This window comes from Zophobas morio, unplaced genomic scaffold (assembly GCF_036711695.1).
Source record: "Zophobas morio isolate AGI-343-1 ecotype UQ-CSIRO unplaced genomic scaffold, CSIRO_AGI_Zmor_V1 ptg000005l, whole genome shotgun sequence".
Taxonomy (NCBI): Eukaryota; Metazoa; Arthropoda; class Insecta; order Coleoptera; family Tenebrionidae; genus Zophobas; species Zophobas morio.
The window spans coordinates 4,398,017-4,414,899 of NW_026972110.1; the positions used below are offsets into that span (position 1 = coordinate 4,398,017).

At 33.1% G+C, this 16,883-nt stretch overlaps 1 protein-coding gene across 1 annotated transcript in view; it reads left to right on the forward strand.

The window, feature by feature from the left end:
- Nucleotides 1–16,116, forward strand: part of LOC135146294 (T-box transcription factor TBX20-like) — an 85,312-nt gene extending 69,196 nt beyond the window's left edge. The window contains exons 4-5 of the mRNA XM_064078454.1: nt 4,255–4,490; nt 15,113–16,116. Coding sequence (XP_063934524.1) covers nt 4,255–4,490; nt 15,113–15,671 — 795 coding nt within the window. The 3' untranslated portion in view covers nt 15,672–16,116. The remainder of the gene's footprint in view (nt 1–4,254; nt 4,491–15,112) is intronic.
- The last annotated feature ends 767 nt before the right edge of the window (nt 16,117–16,883 follow it).

Below are 16,883 nucleotides of genomic sequence, written 5' to 3' on the forward strand. Positions count from 1 at the left end.
ATTCTTTTAGATGAACTTTGCCCTGAAAGAAAAAGATCAATTTGATTTTATTTGATATAATTTATTGCACCTGATTATTTAAATCTTTCACAAATCTTATCTTAACTTGTAGTATTGTGCTAACATCGACTGTAATAATGATCAATTTTGTTGAGTTATTAACCAGTATTGTTGTTACAACATACAAATGGACACTCTTACTACGAATTTCACATGCGTTGTAAACGTAATTAAATACATTTATTTCTTCAAGCCCTTACCTCTCGTGGCTGCACGGCACAAATCGAGAACTTTCGGAACCCGAACACAATATGTCACAAGCGAACCTGTTCCACTCTCCCCTATAATACCAGCGTGAAAGTATAGGTTTCGTTGGGGAAATAGCTTCAGAGGGCTGCACTGTCAGTGGCGGCTTTCGTCCACGAACAAGTGCAATAGACACCCAGTTGGAGTTGCGCTTGCGTTCAGCAAAGCGTAACCTCAACCAGGTCCCCTCGTAACCAGAGTTGCTAAGCAACACACTCCTAACTCTTGCTGGAATAATGATTGGTGGCGTGAAGCCTTACAATGGCTGCCGAGTCTAGAGGCGATAAAGACGCTATTTAGCGTACCTGTGCCTTCAGCAGTTCTAACTTACGACCGGCGTCGACGCCCGTAAAATCTTCACGGAACGAGAGGGGTTAATGGGCTTTGAACCGAACTCGCTTCTCCAGGACCGAACTCAGGCAATTGCGCGACCCGATAGATGGAGCATATCTACTCATTGTCGTACAATTTAGATAACTTAAGATCGGCTAAGTAACACCTTTATCTATATTTTGCTAAAAATGAAAATAAAAATCCTATTTTTTTTTCAGCAAAAACTGTGGGTTTAAGCACAGTTGTAAGATTATTTTAATTGTGGTAGGTTTTTCACATTTTATTGCACATTAATATAATGTAAAGAGTGTAAAACCAACAAGTGTGGAATGCGTTAGTAGATAACAAATGATTTTATCCATTTCCATCTAATGAATAAAACACCACAGACTGATGTCTTTAGATAAACAAATAAAGTGTTTCATAAATCATCAGCGAAATTACAATTTGACAACTTTAAAATTAAAGTAAAGGCGTCGATTCATTTGATAGTCATTTATATGAATTACAACTTTCATTTGTTTTTCTCGTATTGATGATATATACAAATCAGAATTGAAGACAAATCATGAGTGATAAAACTGGAATTTTTTATTTACTCTTTCCCTGCTCCTTGCAGTATTATTTTTATCTGAAACGTTTCGCTATAGTCTCACTATAGGTACTTTAAATTATAATCACTACTTCTTAGTCATTAGTGTTAAATAACAAGTTATCGTCAGAACCAGTGTCCACAATGGGTTAATAACACCAGTTTGAAACAAAGATTTTTCGTTTTATAGGTGCATATATCTATGTTATTATATATCTACTTCTACATATATGACAGTGCCTGTGTTGTCAAATATTATAAATCGCAAAAATACATTGATACTTGTAAGAGTCAAGGGTCATGGGCATTAACAGTATACTCGTCTTTCATAATGGTAGAACCATGTGATGCATTTGTCATCGTCCTTGGTATACCTACTGAAATATAAAGGTATACCTACGATCCATCATTATTCTGTAATGTCATCAACACTCAACTTTATCAATTTGTTGTATCAGTAAAACGCAGTATTTATTGCTTTTTAATAATCCAACCTTCAAGGAGATACCACTTGATCAAAAATGACTGGGTCTGTTGGCAATCCTGGATTTTTAGTTGGAATTGGTATCATGACGTTTTCAATAATTACCAGTTGTGAACTCACAAGATTAACTGTTGACATTACTTTGCAAAATGTGTCCAAAATATAACCTAAATTTGTCGCATGTCAGGATTGACATCTGTCACACTTGTATAGTCTCCGAAATACTACAAGGTTATATGGCTGTTGTAAAATTAGGGTATTGTGAAGACGACAACTAAGCCGTCACTAAGGCAAACCCACAGTTATAAATTGTGTTTGTGTTGATTTAATGTACCAAAAATGTTTAAGCGGATTACTCAGCAGAAGATATTGAGGTGGCAAGATATTGAGACAAATCTTTGATTTATGACGCTAGGATTGAGCCGGTAACCACTAGCAGAAAAGGAATTATAAGATCCATTATTAAGTTTAGTGGGGGCATATAACCATGTATTATTTCGGACACTATACTTCCATTATGCCAACATAAACGCAAGAAATTTAACATTTTTGTGTAAAAAGTACTGCCAACGTACTCAGTTATTTCTGATTGCACGGTACAAAGTAAATAATTATAGTTATAAAGAAAAGATAAATCGACAATACTTACCTACGACATTAAAAATTTGTTTCAATCGAAAATAGTTTTGTTTTCTTTCAAAATTTTTCCAAATTCTTCTTCTAGTACTTTTAAAATTAGTTCTAGCATTGATTGACTGCATATAGAGGAAGTACTATAGCATTATACATATATATAGTCGTCGGATTGATGAAAATTTTGAATACAAGTATTTGGATGTCTTGGGTCCTAAGTTTAGTAAAACTGTTTCGAATTCTTTTAAATTTCTAAAAATAAGTCTTTTCTATCTCGAAAAATTTTTATGTAACATTTTTTTACGCAGTACATTTCATTGTTTCTTAATTGCTAGGGAATCTTATTTTGGAGACCCATTAAAGAAAGTTTTTCGATTTATTTGGACCACGTACTTAATTTTATTGTTTAGTTGGTTATTCTTAGAACTTTCTAAATAGGAAATGTAATGCTTCTGGTTTTTTAAGTTTAGTTTTTGTCTATATTATTTGACAGGAGCATATTAAACTATGAATGGTCCAAAAAATGTCGGTTTATTTTGCTCAAGCTTCTGTTTCAGCATGCATTTTCCAATAGGTATTCAATACTTATCTTGATAATGTGAATTTCTAGCTGTAATTTGTGTATTAGACAAACTGTAGACATATACTTACATTGGATCTCGCCAGATCCGCTGTCCGATTTTAAAAGTATAAAAAAAGTGTCAGTATCTTGAAAGAAATCCACCATCAAGCGATAATAAAAAGTTTAATGTTAGAATTATAGGCTTTTTAACAAAATTTTAGAAAATATATTTCTTTCTTATACATATACCTAATATAGAATAAAATTATACACTGGTGATGGTTTGAAAGTGCAAGTGTGTTTTCATTGTTTGCATTAGTATATGTAATGAAGGTGATCGTTTAAATCGTTAAAGTTTAACTGTTGATCACGTTTTATTTCCAATACGTAAATAAGCTAAAGAGAGGTTTGTACAGGCAAAGTTTCTATTAACTCGATAATCTTCGGAACTACGAACACAATTACATATTCTGATATTGAATATAATGTAGAATAGCACGGGTACTCAAAACAAAATTAAATTTGTAATAACATTTAGCAGTTTATGGTAAGACTTGTTGTTTGAAATTTCGGTAAGACACTAACATTGACTTAATGATTATGGAACATTAAATAAAATGTTTTTGTCCATTCTCCCGAAAAAGGCGATGACGTCATTTCAGAAATATATTTCAAAAAGTTAATGAATGGAATTTACTCATTCTAAACAACTTGTCAAATGTACATGTGATTTGATAAATTCCATTTCGACTTTGATTTTGCCATATGTAATAAGTATAGATAACCCTACTTTGTATGTTGATAAAATAACTGAATACTAGACTTTTCTACATGATTTTGACCATTTTGTATAATTTTTGGGAATTAATGTTATTTAGACCTATGGCAAAAATGGAATTAATGGCAAGAAAAGAGGCATAAACAATGGTACTAAGGGTAGAATGTTAATTTTTTTTTTATGTTTTCCCCTTTTTATAGAGTTTTGAACGCTTAGGGACGATGATTAAGTCAACTTAAAGTCACAGGATCGCATGAAAGATTAGTTTGCTCAGATTTTGATAACTGATTTGTTCTTCGTTCAAGTGCGTCATAATTTTTGTTATCTTGTTAAAAATAAAATATAAGTATAGGTATCTACAAAATTATGAAGAGTAAAACTTTGGATTTTTTAATAATATACATACATATTTGTATGATCAAAAGAACTTTAAGAAATTAAAAAGTAAATAAATCCAGGTAGATCTTTACATTCTAAGTAATTGTAGGATTTTCACTGACGTAACTATGTACAACAGATAAATAATACGGCCCTGAGGTCCTCTCATGACTCCACTTATGTTGCAGATTGTTCTGAATTCGATGCACCGGTACCAGCCCCGAATCCACATCGTCAAATGGAGGGAACACTCGGGACCCATTACGGACTTGGAACAGGAGCAGTACAGGACATTCATTTTCCCGGAATCTGTTTTCACAGCAGTTACGGCCTATCAAAACCAACTCATCACAAAATTGAAAATCGATTCCAACCCATTCGCAAAGGGTTTCAGGGATTCGTCCAGGCTCACAGACTTTGACAGGTAATAAGCTTTGTGATGCTTCCGAAACGGTATCGATTTCTTCTCCACGAACCTGCTTTCGGTTGTACGCATCTCTCTCTATATGGGCCACTACCTTTAATTAAATTTGTCCGACAACGGTTTGGAGTGGTCGTAAAGCAAGTTTTTTTTTCTCGCGGTGATAGGTCTGGAAGTAATTATCTTATTGTTATTAGTGGTGGTTTTATTGACCATAAAGTAGCACGGTAGCTGATGACTTTGGGCATCTGCTGTGGGCAGGATGAGTTTTAACGTGATTTTGGAAGTATGTAATAGGGGCGGAAAAAATGTCTACCGCTTTTAATGGTCATGACAGGCTACTAGGTTATAATTTACAAATTACCTACCAAAGAAAAAGGTTTGAGTAGGAAACATACATTAACATAACCTTATAAGATAATTTAGACAAAAAATTCTGGCTATATTCTGATTATTGTTTATACGATTTTAAGATTATTATCACAACAAATTAAATTCAAATTTTACAACCACTTTTGTAATCGAGAATTATTTCCATCTATTTTGAGGATGTTAGTTGAGTTAAAAATCTAATTAATTTTCAAAAGTACATGCATAGTAGTTATATGCACAATAAGTGACATTATTTATCCATAAAGCTTAATATTTTACTTAAGCATTATCTTCCTGTGCGTAATATAGTAAAAAACATGTAAACATTATTAGTAAAATAGTCATAATTAAGGTGTATCTTACAATGGGTATTTTTAATTCCTCCACTGATTAATTAGAGGACGAAATTTAGTAAAACAGCCCCGTAACTATAACAGTGAGCTGTTTTCCTTTATGATTGCAACAGATTACAAATAAAAAAAAAGTGATTGTCGACATATTTATATCAATGTCCTAAATTAGTAATTTTGCAAAAGCACATACATTTCAGATTTTTTTCACTTGTTGCCTCATAAACTGCCACTTACTTATATTATGATGTTAACTGACGATGCTTGTTTCAACGAGAGAGTAAAAAAGTCGTTGCTTTCTTTAAATGCGGATAATTATATATAATAAATGATGTTTTTTATTTGTAATGGAATCTAATTTGAAATGTTATTAACGGTATCATTTTTAATGATACCTTGATATCTTTATCGTAGTTTTATAAAGAAAACTGCCGGATATAAGCTATGCACTATAAAATTTAAAATGAACTTATTAAATGTGTGCAGTTCAAGGTTTGAGGTGTAGAATCAAGAAATATATGTATTTTTATTTAAATTAAACATAAACATGTTCTCTGTCCCATTTTTCCTGAATGGGAAATAAATCAAAATTTTTGTAATTATGATGTACCACGTATTATGTAGGTGCTGATTTGAATACAGTAGCAGTTTAACAAATACAATTACCCTTTGTATTAGAAATGTTATGCGTGTAAGTACATAAGCTTTAAATTACGCGCATGAAAACAAGTAGCTTCTTTATTTTTCCAGCGGAAATGCCTCGAAACTAATTTATGCCCCGTCATATTAACTACTAATAAAGTTCTTCGTTTCAAATTTATTAAATGTATGCATAAATAAGTACAGCATCCCTCAACTAACGAAGTGGCAAGAACTAATCTAAATTTAACATAGTAGTATTTGATGACTGTATTAGTATAGTAGCTAACACAATGTAGCATTGAAAAATATGTATTTGATGAAACACAGTGAGTAGGTTTAATAGTCTGGTATAAGATTTAAAATCTGATTTTTTAATATCAACTGATATTTGTGTTCGCATTCAAGTTATGGTACTAAGATTTTCAAAAATTCTTTAAATAATGGAAGACAAAAATCTTATAATTAAAAAAAAACAAATAACAGTCTTGGTGATGGATTCTACAGTTTTAAGATTTTTGTAAGTAGTATAGAAAATGAAGCATTTATTAGTTTTTAGTTTTTTTTAATTTTGCTTTGCGCAATGATGACACTTATAATGTAAGTGTTTAAATTTTTTTATTTATAAAAAATAATAAATACCTAGGTAGTCTAGGTACACATTACTTAGACAACTTGGCTTGGAAGCCAACGATTTATTGTTTGAAATGATATAGTAAATTTGGGCGAAAATTTTAGAAATAAACGTGTTCAGGTTTTCAGTATCTGAATGATGGCAAAAGAATCAGTTAAAGTCCGTCTAAACTTCTAAGTCCGGCTCTGTTAGATTGCCCGGAACAATGCTACCTGGAATATGATTTTATTGCAGGTTGGTATGGAATAGCAAATACCAGTGGCGTAAATAGCACCCCCGAATACCCCGCAATGCGGGGGGGCGCAGTGCCAAAAGGGGCGCAGACCGTAACGTAACCGATATATTTTTTAAAATGTACAAACGAGTAAGTACATATTTATATTACTTTTTAAATTTCGTGTATGAGGGCGCTTACTATAAATTGCGGGGGGGGCGCAGTGGAAGTTACCTACGCCACTGGCAAATACCCTTCATAAAGTAATGGACAGTGTTTGCTTTTATAACTTTCTTTAGAGGAACTAACTTTACGTAGGATGATTTTTTTTTTAAATTTAAATCTAAATTAAGTGATAAGATCATAAATAACCAATAGAAATAACAAGAACTCCAGTGCTAGTCCTTTTGAGATACTGTGGATAATTGTTAATGAAGAATGAGTTATTTATTCTTATTTCAGCAGGATAGTTTTCTTTGTGATGTTAAATTTGGTCTTTACTGTCCTAAACCCAAAAAAACCTGGCTTAATTTCGCACATACAGAGTAATAAAATTGGGTTAAAATTGACTCAAATACAGTATCAAATGAAGTCTGTGGAATTTTGAGAAGACTGATTTTTTTTACATAATTATTTTTCGTAAAATTACACTCATGTGAGTTTAGTGTTGTGTTTAGTTAACTGTATTATTTATAATATTCATACAAAGTCCACTGAAATTTTATACTTAAAATATTATCTTGAAACTAACCGTTTAAAGATACGTTTCTTTTGTTTGTTAATTTCTATGTACCTAAAAGTGATATTAGAGTCAAGATTGTAATATATTTAAGCAAATGCATTATTTTTGTCAGTGAATGAGATTATTTATAATAATTCCGATTTAACTGTAAAATGTTCATAAATTTTTTAAAAACGTTCTTACCAAATCCAATAAGAATCAAACAGGTCTTTGTCTTTGTCACTACAAAACTGAATAACTATGGTATTATGGAATTCATGTAACACCGAAACTTTCCAAATGGCATTTTTTCAAACTGTTAAATTACAAACAAGAAACATTTTTAACTTTTTTAAGTAACTTACACTCTTTGTTAATAGACACTTTTATTTATCGTCAACATTGTCATGCTCATATAACGGCGTAGAATTGAGTTTTAACCCAAAACTGAGTTAATATTTCAACAGCTCATCATATTTAACGATTTTTTTACTTTTGTACGTTTTAATGGTTAATATTGAGTAATACAGTTTGCTATTTATTCTTAGACTCAGGAAGAGTTGGTAACACATTTTTTTTACTTAGTTTCAGCTGTTACAAAATAACAGCTTGTATCATAATAAATATGTTTTCCTGGGTACTGCATTTCGACAGTGAAAAATGGGCACTCTTAACTGATTTTGCAGATTTCAAATTCTCCAACAATTTTTCTAGTTCCACACTTTTTTCAAAATCTCTGTAGTGCGATCTCACAGTGCGATTTAGTTTTATTACACTGCTGAGACATGTTATCAATTCGGTATTTTCGAAGTTCTTTGTTTAAACTTATTTCCACAACATTGCGCAGTAGGAAGACAACGGTTATTTGAATCTATCGAGTGCCAGAATTTTCACGAATTGTTTAATTTATTTTTCACCACCTAATGCCTTTAGATAAGTGAGAGTATTTATTTTATGATTAGGTATGTTATAAATTATGTATCACGATTCAAGGAAGACTTTTTTTTATTTCAAAAATAAATCGTTTGGGTCTATTGCTCTTGGTTAAAATAGTTAAACTACGTCCTAAGTAATATTTAAATGATAGAATTACCTATAATGGACCGAACCTGAAAATATTTCATTTGTTAGTGTGACAACATATTCGATTTTAGTTTAGGCAAATTGTGTATTACCGAGCCGGTTTTCCTTTCCGTCGGAAAATGTCAAGCCTAGACCTCCAGCTCTGCCTCGCAGGTGCTCCCGGAAATTCCGGAATTATCTCGTAATCTGTCGATTTCTGGCGTTTAGGCCCAAACGTCAATCGATAATTTCAGCGGAATATTGCGGTATAGAGCCATTACTGCAATCGGTTTGCGATTGTGGTTTAGGGAGATGACCGGTCCGGTCTAATTAAAGGAGTCCGGTTGATTTGGAGGCGAGCACGCACACGAATGGTGAAAGTGATAAGTAATAATTCATGGGGCTGCGGGCGCATAAAAAACATCCTCATTTCTGTTGTGATAGAATTTAATTTACGTGTTTCAATCTCGCGCTGCCGCTAGGGGGCGTGTTCATGTGTGCCGCCCTGTAATTTCAGACAATCGTTGTCTTCACGACGACGGCTTGATGATATAATGAAGGTGGGATATTTTCTCACACCTCAGGTAGACTCCGGTGTTTTCCCAGTTATTTTCTCGTTTCGGGTTTTTGCTCGCCTTTAATTAGGACGCGGTGTACACATGCAGCGACCCCTGGTGGCCGGGGGCGGGGCCCGGAGCCTCTCATTATCGCTTCACCGCGCGATCGCTCCGTCTCAATATTATTGATTGTTTTCGCGGCCGCCGCTCCGCCCGCACACTCACTTGTTTCGCGCTTCGTTCGTTGCCTCCGGTTTTTTTACGCAAAGTCCGGGCCGAGGGCTTCCGGTTAACGCGACGCAGATAAATCTTTATTGTTTGCTAATTTCAAATATAATGGCACCTTAAAATGCACGTTTTGGGTCAATGTCGGCGGTAAGCGCAAAGGATAATTTGGTAAAGTATTCTAACAAAACTCGTGTCGTATAGTCAAAAACCTGGTCGCTGTTTTTGAATTTGACTTGTTTTTTTTTTTTGTGGAAGCATAATATCTCAACACATTTTTTAAAAGTATATGGTGAAATAGAAAATATACTTGGGAGCCATTGAGAACAATAGAATTTTTGACAAGACAACACCATTTTTTTGGTTTACTTCTCGTCCAGTCCAGTAAAATTAAGAAAAAATAACGGACAAAATTCCAGCAATGTTGATCTTTATAAAGCAAACCTCATTTTAAATTTTGTTTGACATACCAGAATTCCTCAAAAACTGAAGTTTTTGAAGTCGAAACATCCAAGCCGAAGATAATGATAACAAAACGGTATAATTTCTATAAAAATGGTTTTATTTTGTTTTGTCCATTATCGATAAATATTGTTAATACCATGATACTGGATTAAAATAGTTAAATACTTATTTTTGTTTAAAACATAAGACAACAAAGCCATTTCAATAAACGAAAGGAGAAACTATTTTACTTTTCGTACGTCAAAAAGTATTGAATACCAAAATCCACTCCATAATACCATCCAGTATCGTTCGAGGATCCACAATTTTACTATAAATTTACACTAATGATCAGTGGAGTTATGTGTTGTTTTCGTTTTGGTGTATTTTTTACAACCCGAACGTAAGCTAACATTTTTATTAGTCACGTAATCTCCGAAACTACTGGACCGATTGTTATGAAATTTTGTATGTGTATCAGCATATCACGTAGATGGTTAAACGCCATTTAAAATTTGGCTAATCATCATCACCACCAATGGGATGGCCTCATCTCCAAAATTTATAATAATAAATAAATATTTTTTTAAATTTTATAAAATAAGATACTGCTGCACTTGTGTGTGAGTCCGTGTCGAAATTTCATCCTACTTACATATACAAATTTTTGGAAAAAAATTCAAAACTGTATAACAATATTTTGCAATTTAACATTGAAACTGCAAAATCGAATGTTCTGAAATCTTATAAATATTTTGAGATTATGGTAATAATGATAAATCGTCAAGCAAAACTTATTCGTTCATCTCCTCCCAAAAAATTGATGGCGTCATCTCAAAATTTTGCTAAATAAATTCTCTCTGAAATATGGAAAATATGACGACTGCATACTTGTGGTTTATGAACGCACTCATATTTTTAGAATTACTTATGCAGGGATTAAATCAAGAACAGCACAACCGAATGATTTGAAATCTTGCAAACGTTTTAAAGTTAGCATAAGCGTGGTAAATTTTTAATCAAAATATATCTACCTTCACTTCGATTTTCGCCATAAGGCCGAGAAGCGATATCTGTTTATCCCCCTCAAAAAATTGATGACGTCATCTCAAAAATTTTGCCGAATAAATCCTATCACACCATCCGAAATTTAGTTAAGGAAAACTCGTTTGAAACGTACGCACAGCACGCTTTTTTACTACATTTAGTTTAACATTACATACATTTCTTCATTTTAATTAATAAGGGTTCTCATAAAAAATAAAATTCACATAATCAAATTTTATAATTTGGATTCGTTTTATTGTGCTTCAGGGGCGAGGGAAGTTCTATTGAAATAACCTTCGACCACTTTTTTTTTACTATTAAATGTATCTCAAGGTTTGTGATTTAATCAAATAGATGCATCATACATTTTTAATAGTCCTTTTTGATTTTCAATGAGGAAAATTTTTACTTCTTGTAGAATTTTGCAGGAAAGTAATATTTTGCAAATGTTTCATTTACCTAATGTTTTATTCGCTTTTCACAGTTCATAGGCTACGAATTTTCGTCCGTCTGTTGCGTATCATCTATCGTCTGACATATTTTGCTTGTCGTTGGTGGTTTAGATAAATTTTAAACCTGTATTTCTCGTTTATTTTTTAGTTTTTTTTTAAATTTGTGGTTACTGTTAATTTTTAGACGGGGATATCATACATTTTGAAAGTATTAAAAACAAATCAAGTTTTTTATTTATAAACATTTAGACAAAACAATCAAAATCTGTAGACTGCGGTTTCGACCCCCTTAGGTTTCATCAGTACAGCACATTTCAATGGTTGTCTAGTATTCGAATTCTTGTTTTATAAGCCTAAGGTAAGCAAGCTAACGTTAGTGAGATATAAGATAAATGTGTAGGTAGTGACTTACTGGGTTCTCTGTAGATACTAATGAGACCGAAGGAGGTCGAAACTGCAGTCTACAGATTTTCATAGCGTTGCTTAAATGTATATACATAGAAAACATATAAAAAACAAGGCGGGTGACACCAATGATGGCAGATGTAATCCAGCGTCCAGCGAGGCTCTTGTCCGGAAAGTAGTTGTTTCCACCCACTGATTGGTCCAAGTCATTTCACAAGTGCACAATGTTTGTGATAAAAATGATAAAAATGATAATGGAACCCAGTGAGTCACTTCCGACACCTTTAGCTTATACATATCTCACTAACGTTAAATCAAATTTTGCTTTAAGAAAGAACAAGCCGTAAACTTGATTTGTGGACACCGATTTATGCATAGAATATATTATTAAAAAAAAAGCTTAAGAAACTAATATCCATTTTTTGACGTAGAAAATGCCTCGATAGTTGACGAAACTCATTGATACTTGCATACAATTTTTGGGTGTGGATCTTGTTTGTAACTGAAAGTTCTGTATCATTATAAAATATCTGTCATTTTACAAAAATATTCAGTACAATTCACTATTTCCTCAATCTCTAACAATCCAGTAGTCACAAATAGATTATAGAAGTAGTACATAAAATGTATGGATGTATTGAGGACATTAGGTTACGTTGCATCTAAATGGGCTTTAAGAAAATACCGAGGCACTTAACATTAAAACAATATTTTTTTCTAGTTTTTTGCATTAAATAGTTCATGAATTTTTAAAAACACACTTAGGAAAAACTTCATAGAAATAGTTTTATTATCTTGAAAAATATTAAAAAAAACTATTTCTTAACTGCAGCAATAAGACCGAGTGTATAAATTTTATTTTACCGTGTGTTCTATTTCAATATTAAAAAATATTACTGACAGGTAAAAATGGTTCTAAATTTCGAAGGTGTTAAAATCACGTACCCGACACGTTCGACTATTTACTTTTTTGGGTAGACCGTAAACATTAATTTAATGAATAAATTTATTTACGATGCGCAGTAAAGTCAAGGTAAAAAGCCCTGCGTTAACAGTTGGGTATTTCAAACTTCTTAGGAGCTTTGAAATACCCTGAACAAAATTATTTATCCACATTAATGATTTTAAAACAAAATCATTTGAGTAGATAACGACGCGTCGTCAAATGTTATTAATGTAGGAAGTGCACAAAATTGACACTAGAAAACCATTTCTTTGCCATTTTCTGCTAATTTTCCTTAACAGCCTTCATTAAAGAATATGTGGTATGCCGCATTTTAGCAATTTATTCTTAAAAAAAAGCAGTTAGAATGGAAAAAAGTAAGTGGAAACACCCCGTATAATCCATAACTATCACAGTATTAAAACCAGTTTCGCGGATAGATCTGCGTTAAGATTCTCACGACGACGTGGTAATGATTTATTGAGTGTCTAATTATATTCTTCTCAGGAAGCTGTCAATTTTGTTAAATATAACCTATTAATTGTTATTGAAAAAATATGTTAATGGTATATGTGATCATTTGGGATTGTTTGAAGTCTTTTCTTAACCAATAAGTATCTTATCTGAAAAAATATTTTAGTGTTCTACTGAATTTTAAACGCGGAACACATTTTTTCATGATGGCAAGAAAATGGAAATGGTACAAAATAATTTTTTCTACCGCACACGTTTTTTGATTTTCTAATAGAGCTATTGAAGCACCCAAATGACGTCAAAGCGGTTCGTTAATAGCGGAAAGGGGTTCTGAAATAGATCTAGTGTAATTTAGGTCGGTAAGATTGGTAGCCATGACGAGAAATGTCAGGTGAATGCTAGTGGCAAATGTCAAATTAAAATTTCCCTTATTTCGGGAGGCGTAAGGACTTCACTAACACAAGACATTTTAATCAATTTTAACTCGAATTGATTCGAATTGCAGTTGTTGTGAAAATTCGAACTTCAAATATTTCGTGGTTCATGTCAGACCAACCCATCGCCACCAACCACGACAAAATTCCCCAGATTTAAAAAAACGCAAATTTCAACTTAATTTTGCGAAAAAACGTGCGCGGTAAAAAAATAGTATAAATAACTCGTTCAGAAGGCCATTGTGGCACTCACCCCTTTATATAACTCGCTGGTTCTATAAACTTGGATTCATGCCTTAATACTTGTCTTATGAAACTCGTTTTTTAATATACTATTTTGTAGGTCATTACTGTATACATGAAACAGACTCTCATGAAGGTAGTATCCTTGTCTGTATTCTGGTTACATAATAAAAGTATACTTAATATGTATTGTTTCATAATTATACAACTCAAAAATTAGGAACCCTGGAAACTTTATTTGGCAAATTACAGTCATAAAGTAAATTAGGTGAAGTGATTCCAATGTTCATTGAAAGGCCGTTTCGATAATTTCTTGCCTAATCGAACACCACATTTCTTGTGAAATTGTGAACAGCTGTGATCTCTAGCCAATATCTAAATTTTTAAGTTTAATTAGAGGTTAAAAGCAAATCAGTAGAAAAAACAATAAACTTGTTAAAGTACCTACCTACTACATAAAAATTAGTGACAAGCAGCCATAAGATACAAATACCAATTTTTGTACCCGTATCGTATAGGTACTTTAGTTAAAAAGGAAATTATGGTGAATGCATTGTCATGTATGTGCGTTTTTTCACTTTTTTATGTGCAACCTTGTTAACATTTACAAACTTTTTGCACTCTATTACTCTTTTCACAAAAAAATTGAAAGTGGAATTATGTGATTATATATGTACAAACAGGTGAAATAGTGTATTGTTAAAAGTGTTTTCATTTACCGTCGACGCATTAACACGTTGTGATACTAGATATTCACAAGGACATTTATATGATTAGTTTCAAAATCAAAAACAGTTTTTAGTAAGAAAAAAATTGAAATGTTGTGTATTTTCTTATTTAATATTGTAATAAGATATTATTGTAATTATTATTAGTATGGAAGATACACATCAAAACGTCGTCTCACGAAACTGTTCTGTTAAAAAAAATGTTTGTTAGGCCCGCATCTACGATAGTTAAAAATAAGATCGTTAATGAAAATTTTCAACATTAAAGTTTGTACAGATTACATTTTCATCGTTTCGTCATCAGGGTTTACACTGTCATTTTCTAGATTCTCAGAGTTTTTGTAAATCCAAAATATTTCCTCAGCGAAAAAGCTGTTTTGATTATATTCGTACTAAATGTTTTTTAAAATGAAAATAATGAATTAGTCTGTATACCGTAGCAGTTAACATGATTTTAAATTGCAAATTTGAACAGTTACATCGAATAAAAACTTTCGGCGCTATAAATTACAATTCTCAACAAATTGTAGAAATACATACATTTCGACTGTTTCTCATAGTCAAAAAATCTGGACAATTGGTGAATTGGTTCATTTTTGCTAATGACAAATCTTACACGTATAATTGCTCAGAATCTTGTCATTTTCTCTTAATATTAACCTTAATTTTTTGTGTTTTCAGGGAACCAATGGATAGTCTTTTCATGGACCAGCACTTCCTACGGTCTTCACTTCGATTGTACTCAGGCGATTCTCTCGATGCCGAGAACAACAACGCCGGCTCGCTGTTTTCCGCCGCGATGATGGAAAAAGCCCGGGCCCATATCCAGATGTGGGGTCGTGCGTCGGGCGGCGCTCCTTACAACCCCAGCGAATTGCATGCTTTCCTGCTCAATAGCTCACCCAGCCAGCAAATATACCTTGGTCAACGACCTTCTGTTCCTCTGGGTTTAACGAGTCAACTGTGGAGTCAGGGCGGCTCCTCGTGGCAGTCTCCCATGCACGGGGGTCTCCCTCCCGGCTTGTTGGGGCCACCGCCGCCCCACCGCCCTCAGATGACCCCTCCACCCTCTTCCACCCCCAGTTCCTCGGGATCGCCCAGTCCCACCGCCGTCAGTACTTCCGATTTGAGGTTACCTAAAGCTGTGTTCCCTTCGTCAATGCATCGTTTTAGCCCGTACGCGTCTCCCTTACCCCGTCAGACCTCTTCTTTGAGTCCCAGCTCCAGGGCCGGACACTGATAGAAGAGGCAGCCTTTGGTTCACGCCAAATCCTAAACCAAAGAGTCTTTCCGCAAGACGCTAATTGTGAGATTAACTGTAAATAAAACTGTCGTTGAAATTATTTATTCGTGTAAAGATCTAGGGAGTCTTGGTAGAGTCATTTTTTTAATCTCTGTAAAGTGTACGTGTAATTATATTTTGTACAACAGATAGCAGTATTATTGTACATAATTATTGGTGTAGTACTTAAGTTCTCCGATCAGAGAACAGAAACGTTCCTTTTGATGTTGGTTCTATAGCAGAAATTCTCGATTTTTGAGTTTACGTAACCATTCCATATCAGGACAGTAGTACTAGTTCTTGGCTTCATAATCATTTCAAAGGTTGCTATAGAATCAAAAAACTGTCTGTAAGAAATAGTTTTATGTACTGTAAAATGTATATTTTATAAAAAATATCCTTCACTGTCAATTATTTACTTAGTTTTTCATTGTATTATGATATGTTAAAAGGAATTTGTTGTTGTGTACATATAATAAGTGGATTGTAAATTAAATAAATAACTATTGAACATCAATCATTTTTTTTATTTCGTTACCTTCTTCCACAAAATAATTTATATACAGCACATTAAACCCCCGTCAGCTATCTTTCAGTAAATGACTACCACATTTCGAACATTAATTTATTAATATAAACAGCTTTTGATAAGTAATGTTGAAAGAAATAACGTATACAAACTCCGCTCCAAATGCATTTAATTTGTCGAGTAACACAACGACTGAAGCTGCCTTATGAATATTTATATCGAATACCTTTTTGATCTCGCTAGATGTCAGTAGCGTAACCACGAAAAAACTTGTAAGATTAATTCTCCGACAAAATGAAGACGAAGTAAAAAATCAAAGTCCGTGTAGGCAGCTGTTAAAGTTTTTTATTACGCAAACTCCATTAGAGACACAAAAACTATTATAATTGGTGAGTTGGTCATTATTCATTTCCAACGTTAGATAAGCAAATTAAGAAAAAAAAATGCGTTTTTTTATGGTATTGCTTCTGATTGTGACCACGCGATTGCGGCAGCAATCAAAGCTCGAGCTTTCTGGTGGGTAATTTAATTTGGGTCGTCCTCATCCAATATAGATCAAAAAAGGTAGGTTGTACCCGATACGTAATCTGATACTATCGAGTAATTTGTGTCAAATTGGAGAAAGCTCTTACGTTTATAAC